At 37.4% G+C, this 27,982-nt stretch overlaps 1 protein-coding gene across 2 annotated transcripts; it reads right to left on the bottom strand.

Annotated features, from left to right (window-relative positions):
• Positions 1-27,857, bottom strand: LOC136825278 (chitinase-3-like protein 2). Of its 2 annotated transcripts, XM_067081357.1 has the most exons (9): positions 27,276-27,655; positions 25,390-25,595; positions 22,833-22,942; positions 22,334-22,487; positions 19,667-19,758; positions 19,198-19,413; positions 7,321-7,522; positions 6,227-6,315; positions 1-2,580 (listed from the first exon to the last, which is right to left on the bottom strand). In XM_067081357.1, the coding sequence occupies exons 1-9, from the start codon at positions 27,484-27,486 to the stop codon at positions 2,481-2,483; spliced, it is 1,380 nt and encodes a 459-aa protein (XP_066937458.1). In that variant the 5' UTR covers positions 27,487-27,655; the 3' UTR covers positions 1-2,480. The 2 variants fall into 2 exon arrangements, with proteins under 2 accessions (XP_066937458.1, XP_066937459.1); XM_067081358.1 differs by lacking the exon at positions 1-2,580 and having other exon boundaries at positions 2,675-6,315; positions 27,276-27,857.
• Positions 27,858-27,982: the final 125 nt, after the last annotated feature.

Here is a 27,982-nt window from a genome sequence, read left to right as displayed (position 1 = left end):
TAGTTTTTACATTAATCTTTATTTAAAAGTATAACCTCTGAATAGTATTAAACACTACAAATAGATCTCTTGATCTGCACATGTAGCAAGAAAGAATCCATTAAGATCAGCATCCTAAGGAATTGCAAGGCTAATTAGTCTAATGAAGTGTGCCATATTTTCTTTTGTACATAAGATCTTAAGAATTAGTAAAATAATCAGATGGCAAGACACCTATAATTTATAAACAGAAAATCTAATCATATATTATCATTAGCAATAAGCACTTTGCAACCTGAGTAAATATAAGGCACATTTTCTTTTGTCTTGAATGAAGATGCTGATATTAAAATACATGACTGTTTAAACTAACATTTAAGGAATTCATTGCTTTACTTCTGTAACTATGCAAATGCATGTTTTCTGTTGAGACATAACAGACACTGCTTTGGTAATATTACGCAATGAATTTTTTTCAAAATTATTTTTACGTGCGCTTAAAAATAAAATTTTATTATTTTATTTAAATAAGCCTCATGTTTAGTAAAAGACATCTAGTCTACTGGAATAGTTGAAAAGCCCATGCCATCTTTCAGAATACTGACATGAGGGGCAAGACAATTTTTTGCTCATCATAAATGTCACTGTATATATTCCAAATGTAAATAATAAAAATAACAAGGCTGGAGAGTTACTGCCCACTCAGTGACAATTATCATCATGTAACAGTCTGTGAAATAATAACTTTTGCTAAACAAATTTCTCAAATAAACCAATTAATTATATACAGTAGAACACTTCATTTGTGGTCCAAATGGCTCCAGATGTGTGACTTCTTATGTCTCTAAGAAAGAAAAGCAGAATAGCTAAGAAGAAACTACTCACACATGGATGAATGTGACCCATCAGTTGGTAGTACCTACCCAGGTCACTAATGTGAAGATCAGATCTGAGGCAGCAAGAGCATGGGAATGGAAGGGAGGCAATCCAGAGTGTGATAGAAGAGCATGTGTAAATTTTTTTTTTTTTTTTTTTTTTTTTTTTTTTTTTATTATAATTTATTCATGCCAAGCACATCAGCCATACACAGCCTGAAATGCAATTGCAGTAGGAGGCTAAGCAATGGAAGTTCCCAGCCTTTGCAAAGGGCTGATGGATCCTGTGGATCATCTTGGGATAGAATAGGTTTGGAACCATCCTGTGGATCATCTGGAGATAGAATAGGTTTGGAACCATCCTGTGGATCATCTGGAGATAGAATAGGTTTGGAACCAAGTGTCCACGGAATTCTCAAGGCGTACTGTAAATAGTCAAAACACCATAAAATAGAGTGAGTGGTTTGTACTTTTTTTTTTCATTTTATAACACCAGTCAAAAAAAAAAAAAAAAACAATTATAGTAATCACTTTGCTGACACAGGTGCCCATAACACCGAAGACTGCATCTCTTGAGAATGAGTGATGATAAACAAAGGTGATGGTTAGAAGGTGGTAGAGGAAGATTGCAAAACATCTTCGGATGCTGAAAAACTCTGCCAAGACTAACAATTCCAATGAGCACAATCTCTTCTTCCCTTGAGCATAATACCTTGAAGGTTAAAATGTGTCCAGGGTTGAACGACATCTCCACATTCATGATGGTTACACTTCAGGAGAAGTTAAGAGGGCCTTGATTGTATGCATAATAATTGTGTACATGATCAGACACTTTAATGATCTGAACATAACTGTAGCATAGCATAGCCTGCCTGTCTAGTAAAAGTGTTCTCAGAAAATTTTTTCCTCAATAAGTAGATTAAAAAGCCTGGAATTATTTCCTTTAAAGTGCCTGGTCCTCTAAATTTTGTAATGAACAGCTCTCCCAAGGCAAATGAGGTGTTTTTGTTGGATGCAAAGGCTGCAACGGCAATTGGGACTAATATAATCCTGTACCAGCCATCTTGGTCTCATCAATAGAATAATGATCAAACAGGATATCCAATGAAGATCTCCCCTGGTGTAGTTGATGTTGGCAGACTGCACGTAACTCACTTGTGTGTCTTGAAGCTACAGTTCATCGGAGGTAGATGAACTTGTGCCTTGACTACTATTATAGTACATGTAGATAAAGGAAGAGTAGGTGGCTTGTACTAAGAAAAGGGATGTTTTACAGCCTACAAGGTTGATTTTAAAATGTCTGAGAGGGCCACTACTATAAGATCCAACTTAACTGGAACAGCAGCCACAATAAGGGAAGGCTTGGTAACAAACACAGCAGGGGTAGCAGAGGGCACCAGAACTCTAATCGAAGCAGTAGTAAATGCAGTAGCAAGGAAAGCCTGAATAGTAAATGCAGTCACTGTAAATAAAAAAAAAATAAAATAATATATGTATATAAAACAAGTATGAAGCACTGAATGAAAAATAGACAGGTAGACTCAAAAATGTAAAGAAAAAGTAGGGGGCATCCTTGCTCAGAAATGCAGTCATGAGAGACATGATAAAATGAGATTAATAGTTCCGCTAACCAATGGGTACCAGGCACAAGTGTTGACAGTTGTACTTAGTTGTTCTGCTTCTCCAGTCAACACATGAGAAGGCACATTGTCTGGGACCATGCTCACTGCAAATGAAAGGTTCTACATGACTGATACGTTTGATATGAGCAATTATTAAATCTCTTACATCTATAAAGCAATGAAAATAAACAAGCAGGCAGTATGGACAATTATTGTGTCAGAACTGTTTGCAACAGTAAATTTATGCATCACTAAGAAACTTAAGAAATTAGAAATGGATGATTAGATTTGAACATATCAATAATAGAGGGTCTCTTGAATTGAATGGTGCCACTGAATACATACACAGTGCAGTAATACAATAAACCATACACAAGGAACAACATTTTTTTTTTGTAACAGTTTTAAAGAAACTATTTTGCTCTACTGTAGCAAAATCATAAAAATTCATGACAACCTTTAAACATACATTACTCACAACCAATGTGCCCATCTAAGAGGACATTTTAAATGTACATTAATAAAATGCTGATTTAACAGCATTGTATGGCATTCATAAATTTAGATTTTAAGGACAGTTTTGTTACTGATTTTAAACATTTTAATCTAAGATACAACTATTCTAAAAATTTTTGTCATGTTTTCCTTCCCCAACACCAAAGAACGTATGAAGGCTTCGTAAAGGCACTTACTTTCAGTAAGAAAATGCAAGTCCTGGAGATGGCACAAAGTTTGTTTTTGTTTAATGCTGCATGACAATAGGCATTAAAATATTGTTTCATGTTCCAGAAACACAAACCAATTACTTAAATAATTTAAGCCAAATTGTAGAAACAAAAAAGAATAAAATTTGAAGCCATGACAAAAAGCAAAAATAATAATTGAATCTTATTAAAGTACATGTATTTAAACAAAATATTGTCATGTAACAACCATACATAAATGTACTAAATCACAGAATAACTGTTTATTATTAGATAATTCATATGCATTAATAAAAAAATTGAAAAGCACATACCAAGTTTAAAATGACTAAAGAAAATAATAATTATTTGGTAAACCTTTGCAAAAAAAAAAATAAGGTGGTACATTATGGTGTGGGAAATCTAACAATAATCACTGATTAGTTTGTTCATAGTTAGGAATGGAGCAATGTTTGCCAGTCTTCCAAGCATTACGGATTAGTAGAATAACATGTTTGCTGTTGTATGGGCATATTTGCAATTTTGTAAATGGAAAGCAGGAGTAAGGTTTAACAAGGTTTGATGACATTACAAGTGAACATAAGACCACCTTTGATTATAATATTAATCTTAGTAACTATATATGTAAATCCTAAACTAAACCTTTATACAGGAAAATTATAATTGTACATATTGTATAACTTTCTACATCTATCACTTGCATATGTAAGTTAAATTTTGCACAGCATGTGGTCCAGTTTACCTACAACAAAAACTTCAATCTTTTTCATTATAAATAATGGAAAGCATTACTGTCACAATTAATATATATCACAGAAAATAAACAAGACAATCACATATTCAGTGATAACTTTTATTGCTTTAGTTTTCTAGCAATACTGATCACTGCATCGGAATTTTCCCATCTTAAAAGGAAAGCGAACAGAGTCCTCAAATGTATTCCTAGTGATGCTTCCAAAATTTAGTAGTTGTGCATTAAATTACTTATTAATAACAGATAACATTTTGAAAAACCACCTATACAAATCCATTAAGAATATTTTATGCTATAGGGGTCCCCGAGTTATGGTGGCACCGACTTACAGCCCTTTTTCACATATCTAGTTACAGTGCCGTAAGCGCCTTACAACAAGAATAGGTATCCAGTTATGACGCCATAATCGAGTTACATTGCCATTAACAGCGCTTATGGTGCCTATCATTTATTAAGCACTGACTTATGGCAAAAATCGACTTACAGAGCGCCACTGGAAGGGAAGCCCTGTGCTCAATTAGAATTTTGAAAATCAACTGGATGATGACAACTGCTCTTCTCAAAAGAAGGCCACTACCCTGTATTATGTGCAAGATCATGAAGAACAAACAAAAACACTGCATGCCAGCCATTGTTACAATTTGTAGAATACAGGAAAATAAGAACCTTCAGGAGCCTATGTCATACACAGAGTATAAAGCAACGCTTCTATCTCTGAATAACGTAGATCACTGCTTGGTTTTCTTTTAGTAAATTTTGAAACTATGATTATTAATCATGCCTATTACAAATATCATTTAAACTAATCAAGTAGATAGCAATGAATGTGTCTTATTAATCACAAGCTCCTAGACTGTGATGCTCACTTCCAGTACCCACAGTACCTGATGGCTGATATATTTTGTTTACACATTTCATTTCAATAATTAAGGACAGAGGTGAAGTGTACTTGCCATGACAGTTTGTTGATTTATAATCAACTCCATCAAAATGTGAATGCCCTACAACAGCCATATATCCAGGCTTTTACACTTAACTTTCTTGTTTGGCTCCACTTAATTTATGGAAAGCTATGTCTGTAAAGTTTTTGCTGGTCGTGAGAAACTAGAATCCTTTGTACAATGTGGTACAGAGAATAGTGGCTTTGTTGATATTCAGAAGTTCATATTATATAATTAATACAGTGGAATAAAAACAGCAATTAGGTGGCCTATACAAGATTAAAATATACCACAAAGTATGAACATACTGTAATTTATTTTTGGTCACACTACATTAAAAGCACCACCAGGTACAGTATCTACCTTCATGAGCAGGAACATCAATTCCCCAGTGTGGATGGAATTTATGGGAAATCCAGCTTAAAGTAAAGGGGGCAGAGAATATCTTCAAATGGTTGCTGAGAGTGGAAGAAATAATACAAAAAACATATTGACAAAGAAGGATATAGCCAGACTTTTGTGCTGGGGGAAACTCATTCTTACTTGTTAGAGTTCTATCAAAGCCAAACGTAACTTTAACAAGATACTATAAAACCTTTTAGTAAGGGTTCAACAGCAAATGCAGCTGCTCCAAAAAGCAAAGCTAGTGAATGCTAAACCTAGGTACTCTGTGCAAGACATGCAAAACCATACAGAGGCTACAGAATAAACAAGATACCTATAATAGCAAAGGTGGCATTCCCCTTTACTGACTGGTGATTACTGCACAACAGTACAGTACAGAACCTCATTTGACAACCAACCGACTCTGATGCTAACATACCCAATGGAGACAAAAGTACCTTGTGCAAATCAAAGGGCCAGACCTGTCCCTTTTCAACATGAGTGCTCGGCTTCAATTGGAAAAGTCAGGAATAATGCTGATGGAATCAATACAGAACTGTATGGTATTTTTCACATCTTAATTTTGTGATTTATGTATATTCTAGCATTAAATAAAATTACTCAAATTAAAATTATGCACAAACTCTTTACCACTGTTTACATTTTAAATATCCTCCATGAATTTGTACAATCAAGAATAACACATTACACAAACGAAGAAAGGTATCTGAATGCTTCAGTTGAAAGTAGTCTTATAATAAAACTTTAAAAAAGATGCCAAGATTGTGCTTTGCCTTCAAGTTTACTTGTTTTGCACATATACAGTAAAATTTTTTTGATAACTAAAATACTGGAATTATACCTGGAATGCAATGAAAAATGTGACCAAAAAGACTGGAATAAGCACTTTTGGACCTTACTGTGTGTGTATTACAATATACTTTTAATGATATTGTGCAATTCATACTTATTTCCATGACATAATCCTGCCCAATCATCACTGTTGAGATTCCATGTCATCACACCTGCAAAGCCATTGTCTTTAACCCACTTGGCCTGTAAAAAGAAAAATTTACTTCATAATAGTCAATCTGGTTGTTCCATTATATATTAGTATCATTAAAATTTTGGGGTAAAAATTCCATTCATATGTCAAAAGTATATTATATGTGGTGTTCTTTGCCCTTTTTGTTAAGTGCCTCTTTAGCAATTAGGAATGATGAAAAATGTTAAGTGTCAGCTCAAAAGTGAATTAAAAGGAAACTGACAAACTCTTCCACTTTTTCAGTTTATGCGATCATTACATTTTCAATGACAAACTCTTCCACTTTTTCAGTTTATGCGATCATTACATTTTCAATGAGTTTTAACTGAATAAATACTAACATATATCAAGAACAAACTCTTCTGGCAGACAATAAATATAATAATAAAATAGTATTATAACTTGATGAAAACACCTGACTAAAAGATGCTCCACTGAGAAGATGAAGGACCACTGTCTCAGCAAAGAGGCCCAGGATTGGAAATACAGTATTCACTTTCAACCTTCTGTGGTAGGTGCAGAATATTTTTTATTTTTTTTATAGCATGAACATTTGCATATCTTTCTCTTTCCAACGATATGTGTTTTTTTTAAACAGGCAGACCTTAAAGTTTGTCCGGTAATGGGGTTTTGTTAATGTACATTTAGGCCGGCCTGTGAGGGTTAAAATACTTGTGGGGTAGGGTGCTTGGCTAGCAAGGCCCTGTGCTAGAAAACACCAGAAAACATAACCCAAGTTCCTAATTTAAGAACACCGAGTACTTTAGCACAAAAATGAAATAGAATATATATCTCACTTGGCAGGTACGCTAAAGATTTAAAAAAAAAAAAAAAAAATTCTGTGCATTTTAAAATAAAAATATTAGAAATCATGTCAGCTACAAAATATACTGCAAGAGTATACCTTTTGCCATGGTTAAATCAATATTCATTGTTTAGTTAAAGGTTAAGGGAAGCAAATAATTATAAAGTCAAACTATAAGGAACGCAGAAACTATCAAAATACATAAACTTACTTTGGCTGTGATACTTTCTTTATCTTCATATGAGACCCAGTCTCTCTCCCGTACACTAAATGGAACCTGACAGTAACTATCAAAATAACGTGTTGCTCCCTCTTTGACAAAAATACAGGCTTCAGTATATGACAACACTCCATTTAATATTCCAGATCCAACTGCAGGGGCACCAACATTATACCAGTCTTCGGAGAGCAATCTACAACACAGAAGCAAGACAAATTAAATTTGTATACATCTCAAAAGGTTTTAGTTATCTACTTCATTTCCTGCCATATTAGGTGCATTTAGAAAAAAAAGAAAAAAGGAATCTCACCATCTTCAACTATGCTCAACAACCATGTGTGACACTGTAATACAGTGTCTAGATTGAAAACATACAACTACTGTATACCTGACTATAAAATGAATACCAATCAAAAGATTCAAATGTAAAAACCTACTCCCAGAAATACATTGCCTAATGGCCTTAGGTTTTTCCAAGACTTAATGGTGTAACTAGCTACTGTAACATTTTGGATGAATGAATCATAACTTGCACATTAAAAAAATATATATATATAAAAACTATTAGATTATTATCTTAATGCCGCACATAAATGATGGCCACTCATTTTTTTGCTAATGCCTTACACAGATGAAACATGGTACTTTTGTCAATCATGCTGGCATATGTGAACGTCAATGGTAAAAAGTTGTGAGAAATCAAGCCCTAACTTCAACTAACAATAGTGTGACGTACAACTTTATTTTGTGTGGAAGACTTCTATAAAAAACAGATATTAGTAAGGTGTGTATTACTAAATTTTTTTTTTAGAGAACTTTGGTAAGCTGAATGTGACATACAGTCATAGGTTTTTAGTGTCAAAACAAATGGTGTTTTAATTCTTCCTAAATGTGCTGCCAAATTACACATGCCTCTTATATGGTGGGAAATACAGTGGTCTGGATGTGCACTTAATTACTTACAGGTTTAGTCAAATTCTCATATTAATAATTTAAAAGAGTGAAATATTATAGCTCTGAATAAATATGACATTTTTATAATAAAATAAAGTTTTATATATACTTACCAAGTAATTACATAGCTAACAATTTCTAATAACCGGCAGCTAAAATTGAAAATTTACGATAGCGATTCTTTTGTTTATTTTGGTGTAATAAGCTAGCCCCGCCCACTTTTGGAGAAGAAGAGGAACAACATAGCAAGAACGTTCAATTTATTTATGTTGCAATGTCCATGAGAGGGGAGGAGGAGGGCTCCCACTCTTTAGGTACTTGGTAAGTATATATAAAACTTTATTTTATTATAAAAATGTAATTTTTATATAAGTAACTTACCAAGTAATTACATAGCTGATTCCCACATTGATAGGAGGTGGAATTTGTGGACTTATTCTACCTCAAGCATTAAAATTAATACAGTAATTTGACAATAGAAAGGAGTATTTAACATTAATACTGGTACGAGAGCTGCTGCAGGAAGATATGGCCTCTGGTGGCGCTCATCTTACCCCATAGAGGTGTGGCAGTATAGCCAAATTTCACTTGCTACATAAGTGGGAACCTCGCAGCGAAGGACTTCTCCGAACGCTAGCAAAGTATAGAAAGTTTGCCCCTGCCCTGGGCACAGTACCGACACACAACACCAAAAGATTAAAAACACCATCATCCAACCATTAAAAATCCTGGAGGGTGTCCCAGTACAGAGTACCCCAGGCTCCCCTAAACTCTACACCAAGTACCAAGGCAAAGAGTAAGGATGGAAGGAACGCTTCCTATACTTCCTTCCCCAACATCAAGCCAGCCACCAATAAAGGACCCACGGTACTGCAATCATTAAAAACTGTTTCAACATCGCGTAGATAATGTGCCGAAAAACTGACCTACATCTCCAATAAGTGGATTGGAAAATGGAGGTAAGAGAAAGATTGTCTGAATGACACGGACGTAGCCACGGTTCTAATCTCATGCGCTCTTACCCTTACAAAGGGAAGAAGCTCTTCTTCCACTTGTGAATATGACTCGCGAATGAGATCTCTCAGAAAGAAAGAGAGGGCATTCTTCAAGAAAGGATGTGAAGGGTTCTTCACTGAACAACACAGGTGATCAGGACGTACCTCTGTCAGTCTTATGGAGATAGCACTTGAGAGCCCTTACCAGACAAAGGAATCTTTCCTCATCTAACGAACCTATCACCTGAGATAGGTTCTTAATGCCAACAGAATGAGGCCAAGGTTTGGCTGGATTTTCATTCTTAGTGAGAAAGCCAAGAGTACGGGAGTAAATCACATCTCCATTAGAGAAACCGATTCTCCTATCCAGAGCTTGGATCTCACTTACTCTCTTGGCTGTAGCCAAGGCTACTAGGAATAAAGTCTTCTCAGTTAAGTTCCTCAGCGAAGCAGAATTAACAGGTTCAAAGGGTGGACCTGAAAGCATTTAAGTATCACGTCCAGGTTCCATGAAACTTGCTGTAAATCTTTGCGCTTTGTTGTATCGAACAATTTAATAAGTTCAGATAAATCCCAATCCGAAGAAATATCTAGGCCTCTATGCCTGAATACAGAGCCTAACATTGCCCTATAACCTTTGTAGTGGATGAGGACAAGCCCTTAGAAATTCTCAGGAACAACAGAAAATCGATGATCTCTGTTAACCCTTAAACGCCGACTGGATGTATCATATGTCGACTAAAATTGTCTGTTGGGTGCCGAGTGGACGTACCATATGTTGACTACAAAAAATTTCAACCTTCGGTCAACTAACTGACCGAATGGTCGAAATGGTCGAAAAACGCAATCATTTACCTAAAACAAATTGGAAGTCTTACATTCTTTCGAGTAATATTCAATCATTTACCTTCATTTTGCAAACAAATTTTTGTCGTAAGTCTCTAGCACAAAAGTTTATTTCGATTTATGGTGAATTTTTGAAAAACTTTTATTTTCATATAAACTAAGATAATTGCCAAAATTTCAACCTTGGGTCAACTTTGACTTCGACCGAAATGGTAAAAAAACGCAAAAAAGCTAAAACTCTTACATTCTAGTAATAAAATTTTACCTTTTTTGCAACAAATTGAAAGTCATTTTGTCGTAAGAAATTTTTGCACTGTTTTATATTAGCCCGTTTATATTAAAGTTTTTTACATGAAAATGTGCAATTTCATGTAAAATACAAAAATACAACCCATGGTTGTAGCTTTTATAGTTTTGAAATATTTTGATATAAATCAAGATAACTGCCAAAATTTCAACCTTCTGTCAACTTTGACTCGACCGAAATGGTAAAAACGCAATTGTAAGCTAAAACTCTTACATTCTAATAATATTCAATCATTTCCCTTCATTTTGCAACAAATTGAAAGTCTCTAGCACAATATTTCGATTTATGGTGAATTTTTGAAAAAAACTTTTTCCTTATCGCGTCCGCTCGAAAATTTCAGAAATTCTTTAAATCATTTTGTCGTAATTTTTGCACTGTTTTATATTAGCCGTTACATAAAGTTTTATATTAGTCGTTACATAAAGTTTTATATATGGAAATGTTTTCATATAAACTAAGATAACTGCAATTTCAACCTGTAGAATAAAAGAAAATAAAACTCTTATTCTAGTTGTATCATTTACCTTTTATCAGTTTTGAAATATTTTTTCCTTACGTCCATATAAATCAATGTTTGCACCGTAATTAGTCGTTACATAAAGTTTTATATAAAAATGTGCAATTTCATTTACAATACAACAGAAAATAACTCATGGTTGTAGCTTTTATCAGTTTTGAAATATTTTGATATAAATCTAACTTAACTCGAACTTTTCGACTGAAATGGTAAAAAAACGCAATTATAAGCTAAAACTCTTACATTCTAGTAATATTCAATCATGTGCCTTCATTTTGCAACAAACTGGAAGTCTCTAGCACAATATTTCGATTTATGGTGAATTTCTGAAAAATAAAAACTTTTTCCTTACGTCTGCGCGCGGTAACTCGGCCGAACATCTCAGAAATTCTTTCGTCACGTTGTCGTAATGTTTGCATCGTTTTACATTAGTCGTTACATAAACTTTTATATATGAAAATGTGCACAATTTCATGTAGAATACAACAGAAAATAGCTCATGGTTGTAGCTTTTATCAGTTTTGAAATATTTTCACATAAATCTCGATAACTACCAAAATTTCAACCTTCGGTCAAATTTGACTCGACTGAAATGGTCGAAAAACGCAATTGTAAACTAAAACTCTTACATTCTAGTAATATTCAATCATGTACCTTCATTTTGCAATAAATTGGAAGTCTCTAGCACAATATTTCGATTTATGGTGAATTTAAAAAAAAAACATTTTCCTTACGTCCGTGCGGTAACTCAGCCGAACATCTCAGAAATTCTTTCGTCACGTTGTCGTAATGTTTGCACCGTTTTATATTAGTCATTACAACTTTTATATATGAAAATGTGTGCAATTTCATGTACAATACAACAGAAAATAACTCATGGTTGTATCTTTTATCAGTTTTGAAATATTTTCATATAAATCACGATAAATAGAAAAATTCGACTTTCGGTCAACTTTAACTCGACCTAAAATGGTCGAAAACTGCAATTGTAAGCTAAAACACTTACAGTCTAGTAATATTCAATCAATTAACTTCATTTTTCAACAAACGGGAAGTCTCTAGCACAATATTTCGATTTATGGTGAATTTTAAAAAAAAAAATTTTTTTACGTCCGCGCATTACGAATTCATGCATCATTTTGTGATAATATTTTCTCTGTGTTGCTTTGATCGTTTTACAATTTGTTATATACCAAAATCATTGCAATTTAGTGTACAATACAAAAAAAAAAAAATAACCTGTTAGCTTTAACTGTTTTGCTCACAGCGTAATTTGTATAAAATTATATATATGAAAATTTTTTTTTGTGCTGTCATATATTTCAATATTTATATATGATAATGATATTTTTTTTCATTTCTGATGGTTGCATACTAAACTTCAGGCAATGACAAAAAAAGGAGCCAAAAATGAACTCTTAATCTTAAAAACTAAGCGTGCTGTGATTTTTAAAAAAAAACTTTTTTTCCGCTTCGGCTCTAACTCCCGAACGCCGCCGGCATACGGGAGACGTTTTTATAAATAGAGGCTCGGCGTTAGAGGGTTAAAGATGTCTTAGACATCCAGTACTGGTCTCCATCCTCCTGAAAACTTCAGAACCACGAAAATGCAATTGTAAAACCCCTCGATTCTACATCTGTGACTTCCTCTACAGCTCCTTTTAGAAGAAGAGCAGAAACCTCCTCTGAGAGGGCCAAAAACCTTCTTGAACCTTTTGAATATGCGGTTAATGCGATGGGTTTCTTGACCAAGGGTGGATAATCTACGAAGGGGATAGAGTATCCTTTCTTGAGTACCTCTATTACCCACTGTTCTGCTCCTCTCCTGCTCCATTCTTCCCAAAAAGGAAGAAGCCTGGCGCCCACTGCTGCACGGGGAAAACTTTCCTCACTTTTTGGAAGAAGGTTTGGATGAAGACTTTGTGATGGCCTTGGAAGAGAAACGGACATTAGCACGAGGGCCAGACTGAAATCTTTGCCTGCTGCTTAGAAAGGGCTGGTGCTGCACAAGAGAGGAAGACTTGGTACTGAAGGAAAAATTCTCTCAAGCGTGTTTAGAAGACTGGGTCAGGAGATCTTGTGTTAACTTCTTTTGCAAGTCAGAAGCGATACCATTAACTACAGCCTGAGGGAAAAGGAAGTCACGCATTAGAGGAGAGAACAGAAGAGACAATTTCTGTGCAGATGTGACCCCTTTGGATGTATAAGCACACCAAAGCTCTCTTTTCTTCAAAATAACCATAGTGTATGTTGAGATTAATTCCTGAGAAGCATCTCTAATTCCTGTCTGTACAGGAAGGTACACCCAGAAGGTTTGAAGATAAATCTGTGGGAACAAGGAAAGTCCTGGATTTTTTTGGCCAGGGCACCCATTGCCCAAGCCAGGAAACTGATCACTTCAAAAATTTTGAAAATGTTCTTCAACAGGTGATAAAGTTCAGCGGAAGAGAACATCACCTTCGCCGCTGAACACAGCCTTCACTTGTTCTCTCTTGTCTGCTAACCAACACTCTACTTCATTCATGGCCTTCTTAGCTGAAGTAGAAAGCACCAATTTTGGGAGCTTGTAGGATTCAGACTGAAGATTGCTCATCTGGAAAGTTGAAGCTGGAGAAGAAGGAGCCACTGGAGAGAAGTCAGGGAAGGCGCGAAGCAAGAAGCGCAAAAGGGCTGAATATGCCATGGTAGGAGTATCCTCTTATAGAGGGATGAATAAATTTGTTTGTATTTAGCATTTCCCAACGTTTTGTGTGAGAGAGAGAGAGAGAGAGAGAGAGAGAGAGAGAGAGAGAGAGAGAGAGAGAGAGAGAGAGAGAGAGCGAGTGTAATGGTCATTGGTGAGTGCTTGGTTGTTGGAAGAGGGATGAGGTCGTTAGTTTGTTTACGGTGCTGTCTGTTTGTGCAAATGTCGAGGGAGTTTTTTTTCGGTTTTGAGAGGGTCTTGAGTCAGAGCTAGTGCTGGTCTGTCGCTTGGACTTGGACAGTTTTGTTGTGTGCTTTTTGAGAGTTGTTGGTTTTTCTTGTTAGTGTACTGTTCTTGTGTATATAGTTCTATCTTTTTTTTATGTTTCCTTGTTTTGTTTGTGTGGTTTTGGGTGCTGTGTTGGCGATCTGGACGCCTTACTCCATCTTCCAGCAGCCGAGGATCAGGTGAGTGTTGTGTACTGTTTTTGTGGTTTTGAATTCCCGCCACATTATATTTGGCGCCCAACATGGGGCAGCTGGTATTGCAGCTGCAATTGAGATTGGTGGCTGGTAGTGTGACTGAAGAGAAGGATGGAAGAGGAACTGGTGAGGTTGAGAGAGAGAGAATACGTGGTTGAGGGGTGAGAAATGAGAGATTGAGGAGTCAGTTGGAGGAGATGGGGAATGCTAAGAAGTGCAAAAGAAGAAATGAAAGAGTCAGAAGAGAGAATGGAAGACAGGATGGTAGAGAGGATAGATAAAAGTTGGAGGGAATGATGAAAAGTGTGGAAGAAATGGTGAAAGGTATGTTCAAGGGTGTTTTTGGAGATGGGGCTGTTGGAGGCAGGTCCTCTGGAACGTGTGAAGGGGCAAGAGAGAAAGAAAAGGAGGAAGTGAATGGAAGCGTGAGTGATGAAAGTGATGTGGGAATAGGAAGTAAGAAACGAGAGAATGAGAGGCAGGGTAAGGAAAAGGGAATGAAAAGCAAGGAAGGAACAGAGGGAAAGTAAGGATAAGTCAGGGAAGAAAAAGGGAAGAAGGGAAAGGGAAAGGAAACTGGTAAGAAGGGTAAGGAAGTGGGAAAGGCAGGAAAGGAGGGAGAGGGGTGAAGGCAGTAGTGATAGTGAGGTGGATGGAGGTGAGTGGATAAAAGTGGATAAAAAGAGGGGGGAAGAAGAGTGTAATGAGTAAGATGAATGTAAGTGCGGAAGTGGACTCTTTGTATTCGGAAGAGGGTATGAAAGGACAGAGTGAAAGTAGCGAAAGTGAGAGTGAAAGTGAGAAAGAAGTGAGAAAGGCTATGTATGTGAGGGAGGTACCCGTGTGAAAGGTATAATGAGTATGGAAGTAGGGATGTGCATGATTTCTTTAGGAGTATGAAAGGTTTTGTCAGGATAAGTATGGGGAAAGTAAGAGAGTGTGGGCACGAGAATTAGGAGAATATTTGACTGGGTTTTGCTTGATATGTATAGGGTTATTATGAGTGTGGGAGATGTTGAGTATGACAAGGTGAAAGCTAGACTAGTTGAGCAAGCGAGGCATATGAAAGCGAGTGTTAAGTATAAGAGGAAGAATGAATTTGATGAGGCAAGAATGAAAGCTGGGAAACCTTGTCACTGTATGCTTGTAGGCTGGAGACATTGGCAAGGAAGAAGTTTGGGGATGATGGGATAGATGAATGTAAGGAGTTAGTACGGAAGTTGTTAGGGACAGTGCCAGATGGAGTTGGAGAATTTGTGAACTTGAAGGAAAGAGAAGAAAAGATGAACGAATGAAAGGTTGACTTGGGGAGAAATTTTGGAAATTGTAGAAGATTATGAGCTTGACAGGGTTATAAAAGAGAGCAGAAGTGTAAGTGTAAGGGCTGGGGTAGATGAGAGAGTGCCAGAGTTTGGAAGCTTTAGGGATGCAAGTTGAGGGGCCCAATGAGAATGGCCGATAGTGTAATAGATAGGAGTGTAAGAGCAAGTAATGTGGAGGTGCCAGTGAGGGTGAATGGTGGGTTTGTAAAGGAACAAACGGGTTGGACGGGTTAGGGATAGTAGTGTACAAAGGGAAGGTCGGTGAGTGGAAGTCGAGCGAAGTGTTTTAGATGTGGAAAGGAAGGACATACAAAGAATGAGTGTAGGTGGGCTTTAGGAGCGTGTTTTGGGTGTGGGCAATCGGGACATTTGGTAAGGGAGTGTAATGAAAGATATGGGGGTTAAATGCTACAGGTGCGGACAGGTGGGTCATATTGCTAATGGTTGTAGGTACCCAGTGAATGTAATATGTGGCAACTGTGGTAAGAATGGGCATTATGCAAGAATGTGTTCAGAACTGAGAGGAAGTGTGACGAATGTGGAATGGAAGGGCATGTATCAAGTGTATGTAGACGAAAGAGGGTGACTGTGACAGCGAATTTGGGAAACTGAGTGTGAAGGGGGTTCAAATGGGTGGATCCTCCAGGATGCAAGCGGTGCGTGGATGCATGTACGTGAGGGGTTGTTGCATGAGGATCAGCAATTTGTTTTTGATAGAGTATGGTAGGAAATGTAAGAAAAGGAAGAACGTAAGTAAACTGAATGGTCGTAAGTTGTGTGATAGGGGTGTGAATGCCAAAGTGAAAATGAGTGATAAAGCGTGTAATACGGATGAATGGGATGGTATGAATAGAACGATAGCATATGCGGTTTGATATAACTGAGTTGACTGAACGCACGGGGTAAGTGAATGGTTGGAGGTGAGCGAAAGTGTAAGAGTAAGAGAGCGTAGCAGTGATAGACGAGTGATTGAGAGCATGAATGAATCGTTGCAAGAATTGGAAAGGTCAATGAGCGAATGGGATGGGTTAGTTGAAGAATTGGGGGAGGTATTTGGGAACGAGTTAGAGGGTATAGATGAGACTGTGGATGAAATTGAGAGTGGTAATAGTGGAGAAGATAGCGCGAATCTGAGAGAGAATGGAGGAGAAAATGTAAATCTGAATGCTGCTGGAAGACAGAGCGAGTCTGAGAGAATGATTGCGTGCCCGCGAACGCGTTCTAAAGGACCTGCTAGTGAGCATCCATGGGTGTTACGTAAGGCGATTTGAATGCAGTGTGAAAGGTATTGGTTGGGAAATGCTAAAAGGGGGGAGAATTATAGAGGGATGAATAAATTTGTTTGTATTTAGCATTTCCCAACGTTTTGTGAGAGAGAGAGAGAGAGAGAGAGAGAGAGAGAGAGAGAGAGAGAGAGAGAGAGAGAGAGAGAGAGAGAGAGAGAGAGAGAGCGAGTGTAATGGTCGTTGGTGAGTGCTTCGGTTGTTGGAAGAGGGATGAGGTCGTTAGTTTGTTTACGGTGCTGTCTGTCTGTGCAATTGTCGAGGGAGTTTTTTTTCGGTTTTGAGAGGGCCTTGAGTCAGAGCTAGTGCTGGTCTGTCGCTTGGACTTGGACAGTTTTGTTGTGTGCTTTTTGAGAGTTGTTGGTTTTTCTTGTTAGTGTACTGTTCTTGTTGTGTATATAGTTCTATCTTTTTTTTTATGTTTCCTTGTTTTGTTTGTGTGGTTTTGGGTGCTGTGTTGGCGACCGTGGACGCCTTACTCCATCTTCCAGCAGCCGAGGATCAGGGTGAGTGTTGTGTACTGTTTTTTGTGGTTTTGAATTCCGCCACACTCTTCCTCATCTTGAGCTCCCTCCTCGGTTGACAAGACTGGAGATAGAGGCGCATCAACCGCACTCAGTGGAGGAGGTTGAGGTTTCAAAAAGCTAAAAATGTCATCTAGGCACTGCTGAATGGGGGCAAGAGCCGGGTCTAACACCACTGGTGCCGCAGAAGGAAAAACTGTCATCATACGATATGAAGAAGTAAGATCAATCGTCGTTGGCTGACCGGGCACAACTGGGTGCTCAGGAGCTACTGGAGGCTTTGGAGGATACAGAACACTCAGGAGCCAATTAGCGCTCGGAAGCTGTTACACACCTGGGCACTGCTGAAAGATTTGGCGTCGATGGCAGCTCTGGCGCCAATGGGCGTTCCGGCACCAATGCACGCTCCAGCGTCAACTGGTGGTCAGCCGCTACAGCCGAAACTGCTACATTGCGAGAAGGGGAGCATCTAGTTATGACATTGGGAGCTAGAAGATGCTCTAGCAAAGAAGTGCACTCAGGAACGGAGGACAGCTCAGGCACTAGTGGATGCTCCGATGAAACACGTCGATATTTGGATCGATCAGAATCCAACACACAATGTTTGGAGGGCGAAACTTCTGGTGAAAAATGCTCCGGACTGTCCCAAAAACTACAAGAGGGGACAGTCTATTTCACTTGCTTACAAGGCACCTGAGGGGTGCTAGACACATCCACTGCAGACCTCTTGAGCGGTCTAGATTCATCCTTGAAGTGCCACTGTCGCCTGCACTTGAGACTCGACGCTTCGGAACTGGAGGAAAGACGGTGCAAATCCGAGAAAACACCTTTCCAATGCCATTTTTTTGACACCTGGGAATCTGCAACAGGTGCAACTGAGGGGCCAAGTGCCCATGGGCAGACCCCACCAACCTCCCCTGGGCATCTGTTATGACTTCTCCCAGGTGCGGGGGAGTATGTCAGGGACCTTCGCCTAGGAGAGTTGGCGGGACAGACAGCCAGCTCCTCCACTAACACTTCACTATGACCACTACGCTGATGAACTGAATCACCCAACTGAGACATAGAATGCATTAATAATTCAAACTTCCAATCAAACGTCGTTTCAAGAGTGGCAACAGCACTGGGGTCGGAAGTATGAGAGCTGGGGACAAGAACAGGTTGTAAAGCTGAAGGACTGGGATTAGGAGACATAACAGAAATTACAGAAACATCAGATGAAGATTTTGAAGAATGCTGACTAGCTAAAGATTTGTCACTCCTAGCATTAGCTTTCCTAATTCTGTCTTTTTCCAATTTGGAAAGGTGAGGAGTTAAAATCTTCCACTGTCTAGGGTCCCAGTCAACACATTCCGCACAGGTAAGATCTATAGAGCACACTTGGCCCCTGCAACTAGCACACACAGACTGTAAATTGTATTTGGCAGAAGTCAATCTCATATTGCAGCCTTTGCTGCAATAATGAGTGCTCGATGTACTTGCGTCAGACATCATCAAAGTAAGTGACAACTAAGTCCAAACAAGAGTCAAAATTCGGTAAACTGACCAAATTAAGTCAACCTGACTAAATAAATGCCGAAAGGGAATCAAAAGAATCCAAAATGCTTCAACGATCTTCTAGGGAAAATAACCAGTAGAGCTTACGAAAATCCAAATTACTATAGCTGCTGCTCACAACCTTCGTCGAAAGCCTGCAGAAATAATTTGAACCTTCTTGCTATGTTGTTCCTCTTCTTCCTCGAAAGTGGGCGGGGCTAGCTACTTACACCAAAATAAAAAAAAGAATCGCTACCGTGAATTTTCAAATTTTAGCTGCTGGTTAACAGAAATTGTTAGCTATGTAATTACTTGGTAAGTTACTTATATAAAATTACTGATTATCACAAGCTCCGTATATCAATATTGTTACAGTTCTGGACTTTAGTTTACAGACAAAGACACAGATCACGCCTTACTTCCATGAACGTCCGTATGTGGGGATTCCAATGACGATCTTTTCCTTTGGCATTCCTTTTTCTACCCAATAATTTGCAGTCCACTCTATGTTCAACGTTGCTAAGAGGCCAATTTCATTCAAACTTGGAGTAAGTGGAGAATTATGCCCAGTGAAAGGCATGTAAGATTGGAACATGTGATAGTCATATCCCATTAGAGACACAAAGTCCACATTTCTGAGACAAAATATATTTAATTATCATTAAGTCAGTAAGTAATTCTGTTCTCTCAACATATTTATATAGAGGTACAAGTACAAAATAAAATATTTATAATAAATAATTTACCACAGTACTATACTAGAGTATCATATTATGTTGCATGTAATTAAATTTTTTTAGTTTTTTAAGTCACACAGTAACTTCATTTGTACTGGGATAATGCAGTCTAAAATTAAGCTAATCTTAAGTAGAGAATTTAGTTCCTTACTTTGCAAGCTCTGGTACTTCATAAGAACTATCCACAATAGACTGAGGTGTTCCAACTGCAAGACTCAGCTTCAAAGGTGGATGGGAAGCCAGCTAAAAATAAAAAAAAGTCCTCCAGAGATTTAAACTGGTAAACATTAAAATTTGATATTGAAAATATGCAAAGGAAAAATATTCTATGAAAGCAATTAATTTTTTTATATATGAACTCAGTACTTTAAAATAGTCTCTAAGCATATTTGAGCAGTTCTCAACTCTACAAAGAACTAATTCACTGCCACTAGACTGTGTGGTTGCATCCAGATTCCATAGTGCCTCATGGTAGACCTGGTCAATCTTTATGCTGTCAGGACCAGCTGCAATAAAAAGCTAGGTGGGAAGGCAACTGCCTTGTCAGGACCAGCTGCAATAACAAGCTAGGTGGGAGGGCAATTGCCTTGAAGTACTGTAATGGGTTTGTAAAGTACAAGAAAAAATTAATTTCCTTTTTAAAAATTACTTTCCAACAGCCTGAATAGCTACTCAAGGGAAAGTTTCTTGCTGGTCTACAAACGATTTGAACTAGGCCCAGTAATATCATGTGAGAGCTCTTGGTGTGATAAATGAATCTTACCCAAAGTTCTGAAGCTTTGTATTTTCTTGAAAGCAAAAAGGATGGTACATTTACCAAATCAAAAGGGAAAGAAGCTTTTACCCCAAAATACTTCTCAGTATGGGTGACTTAGCTGGGAAAGGGTGTGATTCTGGCTCACACATAAAGCAAAAGCTGGAGTGAATAAAAATGCTGTCTTCAAAGTTTGATCACTCAGTGAAGCCTAGTTTAAAGGTTTATATTAGGGACCACATAGGCATTTTAGGACCAGGGTTAGTGCAGAATAGAACAGAATATAGGATTTACCCCTAAGGCCAAGTGCTGGGACCTATGAGGTCATTCAGGACTGAAAGGGAAATTGATATAAGGAGGTTTGAAAGATATAACAGGAGAAAAACCTTGGTGTTGCACTACGAAACAGTTGTTGGAGAATGTGGAAGTTAGATAGACGAAAGGGAATATGAATGGAGGTACAGTTAAAGGAACGAGAGAGGTTGCAGCTAGGGGCTGAAGGGACACTGCAAAGATCCTTATGAAATGTCTACTGAAAGGATACTGCAAAGACCCTTATGCAATATCTACAGTGTACCAATTGAGGTGCACTAACGGCACTAACCCCCTGAAGGGAGGACCAAGGTTAAATCTCAGTATGTGTTTAAAACTTCTAGCATGTACCTTTCACTCTTGAAGTTCAGGTACATTCATCTTAATTCATTTGATGTTCCAAGTCAATCAGCATACTCTCAAACAACTGGACTTGTACTGATTTACACTCTTTGAAAGAAGACACCGACAACTTTCTCAAGTCTTGAAGAAATAATAAAGTCTTCCAACTAGCTGTGGTTTTTATAATTTGGTAGATAAATGTCTGTTGAATAGCAGGGTGTAAAATTTGGGGTCAAAAGTTATTCACAGGTTTTCAAATTCATGACTGGCTGGTGCTCATAGAAAAACAAATTTAAAAAGCCAATTTTTATCAATCATGTTAAACTCAAAACTTTATCGTCATCATTGCTTCCAGCACTGCATGACACAAAAGGGCTCTTAATGACACCAAGACAAAGTCCAAAATACCAAATACCCAAACAAAACTGGTGATTAATTACAGTACTTATTATCGCATAAAAAACCTGTAATAAGAGAGTAGGGCACATAAAAAACTAATTCCAAAAGGATTTCAGCTACACTTAATTCTAAACCTTTAATTGAATTCTTGCACAAACAATATTTATACAAGTTAACAAACGGCCAAGAAAACTGACTTGAGAAAATGCCTACCAACACACACATAAAAAAAAAAACACTGAAACTTGCACTAGCAGATTAAGAACCATGCAATAACCAGAAAAAAGATAAGTTGTAACTTCGGCAGGGTAAAAACCCTCCAATGGCAAAAACAAATAGGACCTATTTTGGGAACAATGTAATAATGTAGCTAAAGGTGAACACAAGGAAGGAGGTTAAAATGAAACTGATGAAACAAAATGAAAGATGACTGAAGAGCAAAAGCAGCCATAAAAAAACTAGAACGATGTCTGAGATGCCAGTGAGTTCTTATCATTGTCCCTAGAGCTATTGCTTTTCTTTCATTTGTTAAAAGAGGAAAGTGCCTTGGATTGTGTGGACCAGAAAATTGGGCTATGAAATCATTAAAGGGTGTAATGTTACAATTTTATGTTGTACTATTCAAGCACTCAAAATATATTACTTACACAACACTGATACACAACTGACAGATCCGAGATCCTAATGATGGCAACCACAGCTTATACATCCTCAGTGCTAAAAGGACCCATACAAATAATAAAAAATGCAAGGACTAAGCAGTAACAGTGGTTAACATTTCTCTGCAAATTGAAATTTCCCAGATAAAAAAAAAGCATTATTCAAATACTGCAAACTGTAATATCAAAATGAATTTTAAAAATGCAACACAATTCTTTTTACTGGATCTTGGTTGCCATTGTGTCTGAGGTTTTCATGGTCTTGAATCAGGAAACTGTGACAACATAAAGCTTGCACCCTGCATGGAATTCACATTTTCAAGCATACCTCACATGTAACTCACATACTCACCTTGAGAGCGTTATTAAGCTGCAGCACAAGGTATGTAAATTGTTCTCTCTCACGGCTATCTTTTTTCCAAGCAGGCCACCCAGGAAATTCCCAGTCAAGGTCTAGTCCATCAAAACCATGACTTACAAGGAACTGGTAAGCATTAAATGCAAATCTGGAATATTACTACACATTACCATAAATTTTGACATAAAAACGTTGCATTGCATTTGATTAGCAATGAATAATGCTATGATGAAGAATGCTGATATAAAATATCTCTGTCCAATATACAGGTCTAAGCCACCTATACAAATGCAGTTAACATCAATGAAAAAGAGTAAAAATAAAGTTAAAATTTTTCACTTTAACAAGCTGCTACTTACTACATTACAGTATAACACAAAAAAGTAGACTTTTAAACATTCTAATGTACATGGATGCAGGTATTCTCACATTTTATACAGGTAAATAAATGTTTTTAAAAACTATTTGCTGACTGAAAATAAACACAACTTACATAGCCACAGCCTCTTGGTCCCTGACCAAACTTTCAAATCCCTCTGCAAGACAGAGAAGTACAAGCAGATTTGGATTTTGCTTCTTCAAATTCACCACTTCACTATAGACCTGGAAATCATGAAAACATACAAATTAAAACAGAATAAGGATCACCATACAGTACATACAATTAGAATGAATAAACTATGCTATACCTCTTGTAAGTATAAACATATTTTTAATAGAAAGCCATCATTTTACGTTTAATTCTGCAGTCAACAGCTGCTTGAACAAACTGCCAAAAGAAAGAGGAGCTCTTCACGTGGCAGATATTCCTCTGAATGGTGCCTCTTGTAACAGCCACGTTAGTGAGTCACTCCTTGTCGTCTGTTAAACTTACTATATTGTGTCAAATCTAGGAAGAGACTAGTCGTTCCTATTATTATTATTATTATTATCATCCAAAATAATAATATTATTATTCTTCAGAAGATGAACCCTATTCATATGGAACAAGCCCACAGGGGCCACTGACTTGAAGTTCAAGCTTCCAAAGAACATGGTGTTCATTAGGAAGAAGTAAGAAGTGGTAAAGGGAAATACAGAAAGAAGAGATCTCATCTATTAAAAAAGAAAAAATAAATTAATAAATTAATTAATAAATAGGTTTGTTTGCAATCACCACTCCTTCATCCTTAAAAATCCTACCCCTGTCAAGGGAAGCCCTTTTCCTTTGTAAATAATCAAATCTGTTCCTAAATCGACCTTGCAAATCTGGATTTAACCTTATGGCTCCACTTTTTATGTTCTTATGCTTGTTACTGAGCATGTGTACCACTGATTGCTCAAAATAAATGCCACTTTCTTTAATGTAGCCTTTTATTTCTTTAATACTATTTGTTATTTACATTCATGGCATTACTATAAAAACATCTTTGCTATATCATCTATTTGCATTTTTTTCATTATTTCTCGTTTGCTATGTTGAAGCCCATTTTTTTTTTTAACTTTATGAAATAGTTCTTTACTGCAACTAAAGCCTGTATCTTTTCAAGTGTAGGTATTTTCTTTCTAAACACATATTGCTCTTCAGACTCTTCAGCTTCCTTGCATATGTGGTGAACTGTTGATTTACTCAACTTTGTTGGCTCAGCAGTGCGTAGAACTGCTTTTGACAAGGCATGTATCAGATGAGTATTGACAACAAACAATGTGAACTAGCATAGGGCAACAGCAACTCAAGAATTACTGCAGAATGTTAACCAGCCTGAGAAGACCCCAAGACCACAATAATTAAGTAAGACCTGAAGGCACAGTCCTTGAACTAGACCTGCCCTTTCCATAGTATCAGAGGTATCATACGGGAAGAGTGCTTGTTACTAATCAGCAACGGATCAGTAACATGCATGGGAACCAGTCCATTAACAGAATATGATAGGCAACACCTGTCACAAGAATAGGACCTTCTTGAGGAAAGTTTTAGTAGACTTACAGACACATGCAATCATGACTAGGCTGAGCACTTCTGCTGGAACTTGACTCCAAAGGGAAGCAAGACCAGTGCTCCTCCTACAGGCAAAGAAATAATTCAGAGAAATCTGAAGAAAGACTCCCAACCAGTCCCCATTATTGTAAGAATGCACTGCTCAACACTTATCCAAGTTAAATTTGGAGGACAACAGGACAGAAAACTGTAGATATTAGTACTAGGTGCCTGTCAAGTAAGACACTGTTCGTATCTAGTCCAAAGGTTGGAATGGAAGCCTGTAAAAATGTAAGAGACTGATCGTATATAGTCCAAAGGTTGGAATGGAAGCCTGTAAAAATGTAAGACGCTGTTCGTATCTAGTCCAAAGGTTGGAATGGAAGCCTCTAAAAATGTGGAGTTACTGGTAAGAGGGGTTTGCCATTAGAGTACTGGCCGGAACAGGCACCTGATGAGGATGGCAAGGAATAAAAGGATAATGTTAGAGTAATTTCAATGGTGAAATGGATGTGCACATTTGAAAATTCCTCAAATAAATTAAATAAGTGTGTCTGAACTGACATACATACTTGGAATAATCTGACTGCCACTGAAGGGCACTTTGAAGGCTTAATAGAGTGTTGGGGATACAAAAAATAAAAGGTTTTTATTTCTGTATAAAATACACTTGCAAACAATGTGTACTACATATTACTGCCTTTTATCATAAACCTATAAACTGTAAGAGATGAATTATACAATCTGTGTATTATAAGACATAACTGAAATTTATTGGAGAATAATACCCTACAGATGGATCTATAAACAGTATCTTGTTGTGAAAAGAGTATACAGTAATAACCATTTGTTATTCAAATTAGTAACCAAACAGTTACAACAGCCTATTAATGACACGTGGTTATATAAGAAGGACACATTAAAAAAAAATAAGAGTATATTTCATTTTAAAAAGTCAGCAATAGTAAAATCTATTAAGTCTTTAAACTAACACATCCACTACCCTCCAAAATTTCACATGTTTGGGGCTCAAAAAACAGTTTATATATATACAGCAACTTTTGGCAGGCAAAAATCCACATATTCATTTTACCTTGGTATGTTCTTTGGCCAAAGGAACTATAGTGTTATTCTGAATTTTAGCACAAGATACAATGATGTGAGTACAAATGTTTGGATCAATATCTCTGGGAGTCAGGAAACCACCAACATCGCTCCCATTCCGTGGAACCCAGTAATAGCACACTTGCTTCAAAGATGCATTTGCTGCTTTCACACTCTCTAAAACAGAATTCACTCCTATAAAGGAAAGGAAAAGGGCTTCAGTTGTTATATAAGTTAAAGAAGGATAATTATAACTAACATAACTAATAACTAGTGAAAAACTAATGACTTATGGGTAACCACAGCATAATTTTTCCTGAAACAAATTACATTTTCAGTCTTTCATCTTTTATATACAGAAAAAGTCACTGAAACTTGTTAAAATGGGAATTTAGTGACGGCAGACTGTTGCCACCTGTCTATAGATTGAATGGCTACTAAGAAAAAAGTGGGGATGATTAACAATGTGGAATTATGACAAAAGGTTTCCAGATACTGTAATTTGAGTTTTCCCTAAATAAAGTATATAAAACAGAAGTCTTTTGAAAAAAAAAAAAATTCTGGGCAACTGGGCAAAAGCTTGCCAAGTTGTTGAAACTTGGGAACAAGGTAACAAGCAGTAAGCGAGTGAGAGGGCAACAGGGACAGTTGTGGAGTTGGTCAGAGGTGGGACTGCGATATAAGTTTTTCATGGAGACTCACCTCAAGTGGGAAGTACAGTCCAATGACTATGACTGATGTTATTCTTTGTCCCCACAAATGCCAGCCTCTTAGTCATGTAATCACAAACCTCAGTAAATTATACAGCCTACAGATATTAAAAGGAAATGAAAATGTATTTTGAAAAAAATCTAAATTGACAAGTATCACTTAAGAGTATTTAAACAGACTAGCGTTAATGAGTGTTGCTCATGAAGTAGGTGGTGTTGTTTATTGTCAGTCAATTATTATTAACATACACTTCTACCCAACAATGTTGGGGACATTGTGGGTGCTTGGGGTTTTGGGTGGGGAAATATACTGGGAGAAAAAAGGACTGTCATGTTGGTCACATGGAATGGTTCCGTGCATTTGCAAGTCATCAGGGAGCCATATGTTCAAGAAGGGATTGGCTAAGGAACCTATTATAAAAGAACCTATACTAACCTAACCTAACCTCACTTAACGTGGTAGGCTGTGTTACTTAGCTAGGGGGACCTCAGTGAAGGAAACTCTTTTTAATAAAAGCTCCCCTATAACACTGCGCATGCATGACAGCATTCCAGGGTGGCCAGCATAAAATATCCTATCAGTTCTGAGGTTAATTACAGTCGACCAATAAAAAATAATAGTAAATTATTGATAAGCAACCAAAATACTATAGAGTCAATTTCCAAGGTAAGGTAGAGCTATACAGTAGCTCCGCGGTGACGACTGCCTTCTAACTTAACTTTTTCTACAGTTTTTTGGTTGCTAATTATGAATTTACCTTTAATTTTTGGCGCTCGAGTGTAATTAACACCTGAAATCCATCCAACAAGGGGTTTCCATACGCGATCTTCACAAGACAGAGCACGGGTACACCTGTTTCAAACGGTTCATATCCTGTCCGTCAAGTGCAATAACTTGTTAATGTATGGGTAACGCCCCCCTGGGCCAGTACTAAACACGGCGAAGGGACATTTGGCCGACAACAAACAGATGCACCGCTAGTATCAAAACCCCTAAAAGTGTAGAAAAAACTAGTTGAAAAGGTAAAAACAGGCGCGGAGCTAATATTTAGAATTACCCAAGGTAATACCCCATGCTAAGCTGTTATGTACTTCAACCACCAACCCAGCCCAGAAAGAGTAGGCCTAGCCTACGCCAATAGGCCCAGGCCCATGCTGAACTTACCTGTACTCAATTCTCCATCCCCATGCCAGGAGTTTAGCCTATTGAAAAACTTCAGCTGGGGGCTGCATATCCTAAAGCTGTCATAGGCCATCGTGATCAGCCACACCCACATCATCACGAGAAAGAATCCCGTCAGTAGGAACAATTTCTTCCTCGGTCTGTCACGGATTACAGTGGGCCTAGGCCCAATTGTGAGTAACGTTTTCTCCATCTTTGCATTTAATTTAGCCTCTGGGGTTGTAGGCCTACGTTCAAGTATCGTGCCACGGTTGGAATCAAGGCCTAAATGGGATTTTCTTGCTTGAGGGAACCATTGCGCGTTGTTTCTGTCCTCTTGACGGCCAGCTACTTGTCATTGACAAGTGTTACCGTCAGGCAACACTTGGGAAACGTCATTAATGGATTACCAATAACAACGAAGGTAAAAACTAAACTTAGGTTTTGATTGGTTGTTTTCTTCTTAGTGGAACGTGTGCAAGATTCTAAACAATAGTAATAGTAGTATTCAGAGGCATTTATCTCTTTAACTGCTCTCCGTCTTGTTTAATTTTACTTTTACTTGTTTAAGTTCACTTATCCTATGGCTCCTTGTTATTTTCATAAATGCTTTCCAGTTTTCAGTTTCAATAGATTGACATGAGTAATAAAACAAGAAGAAAACTATACTGACTGGCTGGATCTAAAAGTATTAAAATAGCTATAAAGGA

This window comes from Macrobrachium rosenbergii, chromosome 37, assembly GCF_040412425.1.
Source record: "Macrobrachium rosenbergii isolate ZJJX-2024 chromosome 37, ASM4041242v1, whole genome shotgun sequence".
NCBI classification, from domain to species: domain Eukaryota; kingdom Metazoa; phylum Arthropoda; class Malacostraca; order Decapoda; family Palaemonidae; genus Macrobrachium; species Macrobrachium rosenbergii.
The sequence above is the reverse complement of the archived record's forward strand: the minus strand, read 5'-3'. Positions and strand labels throughout refer to the sequence as shown.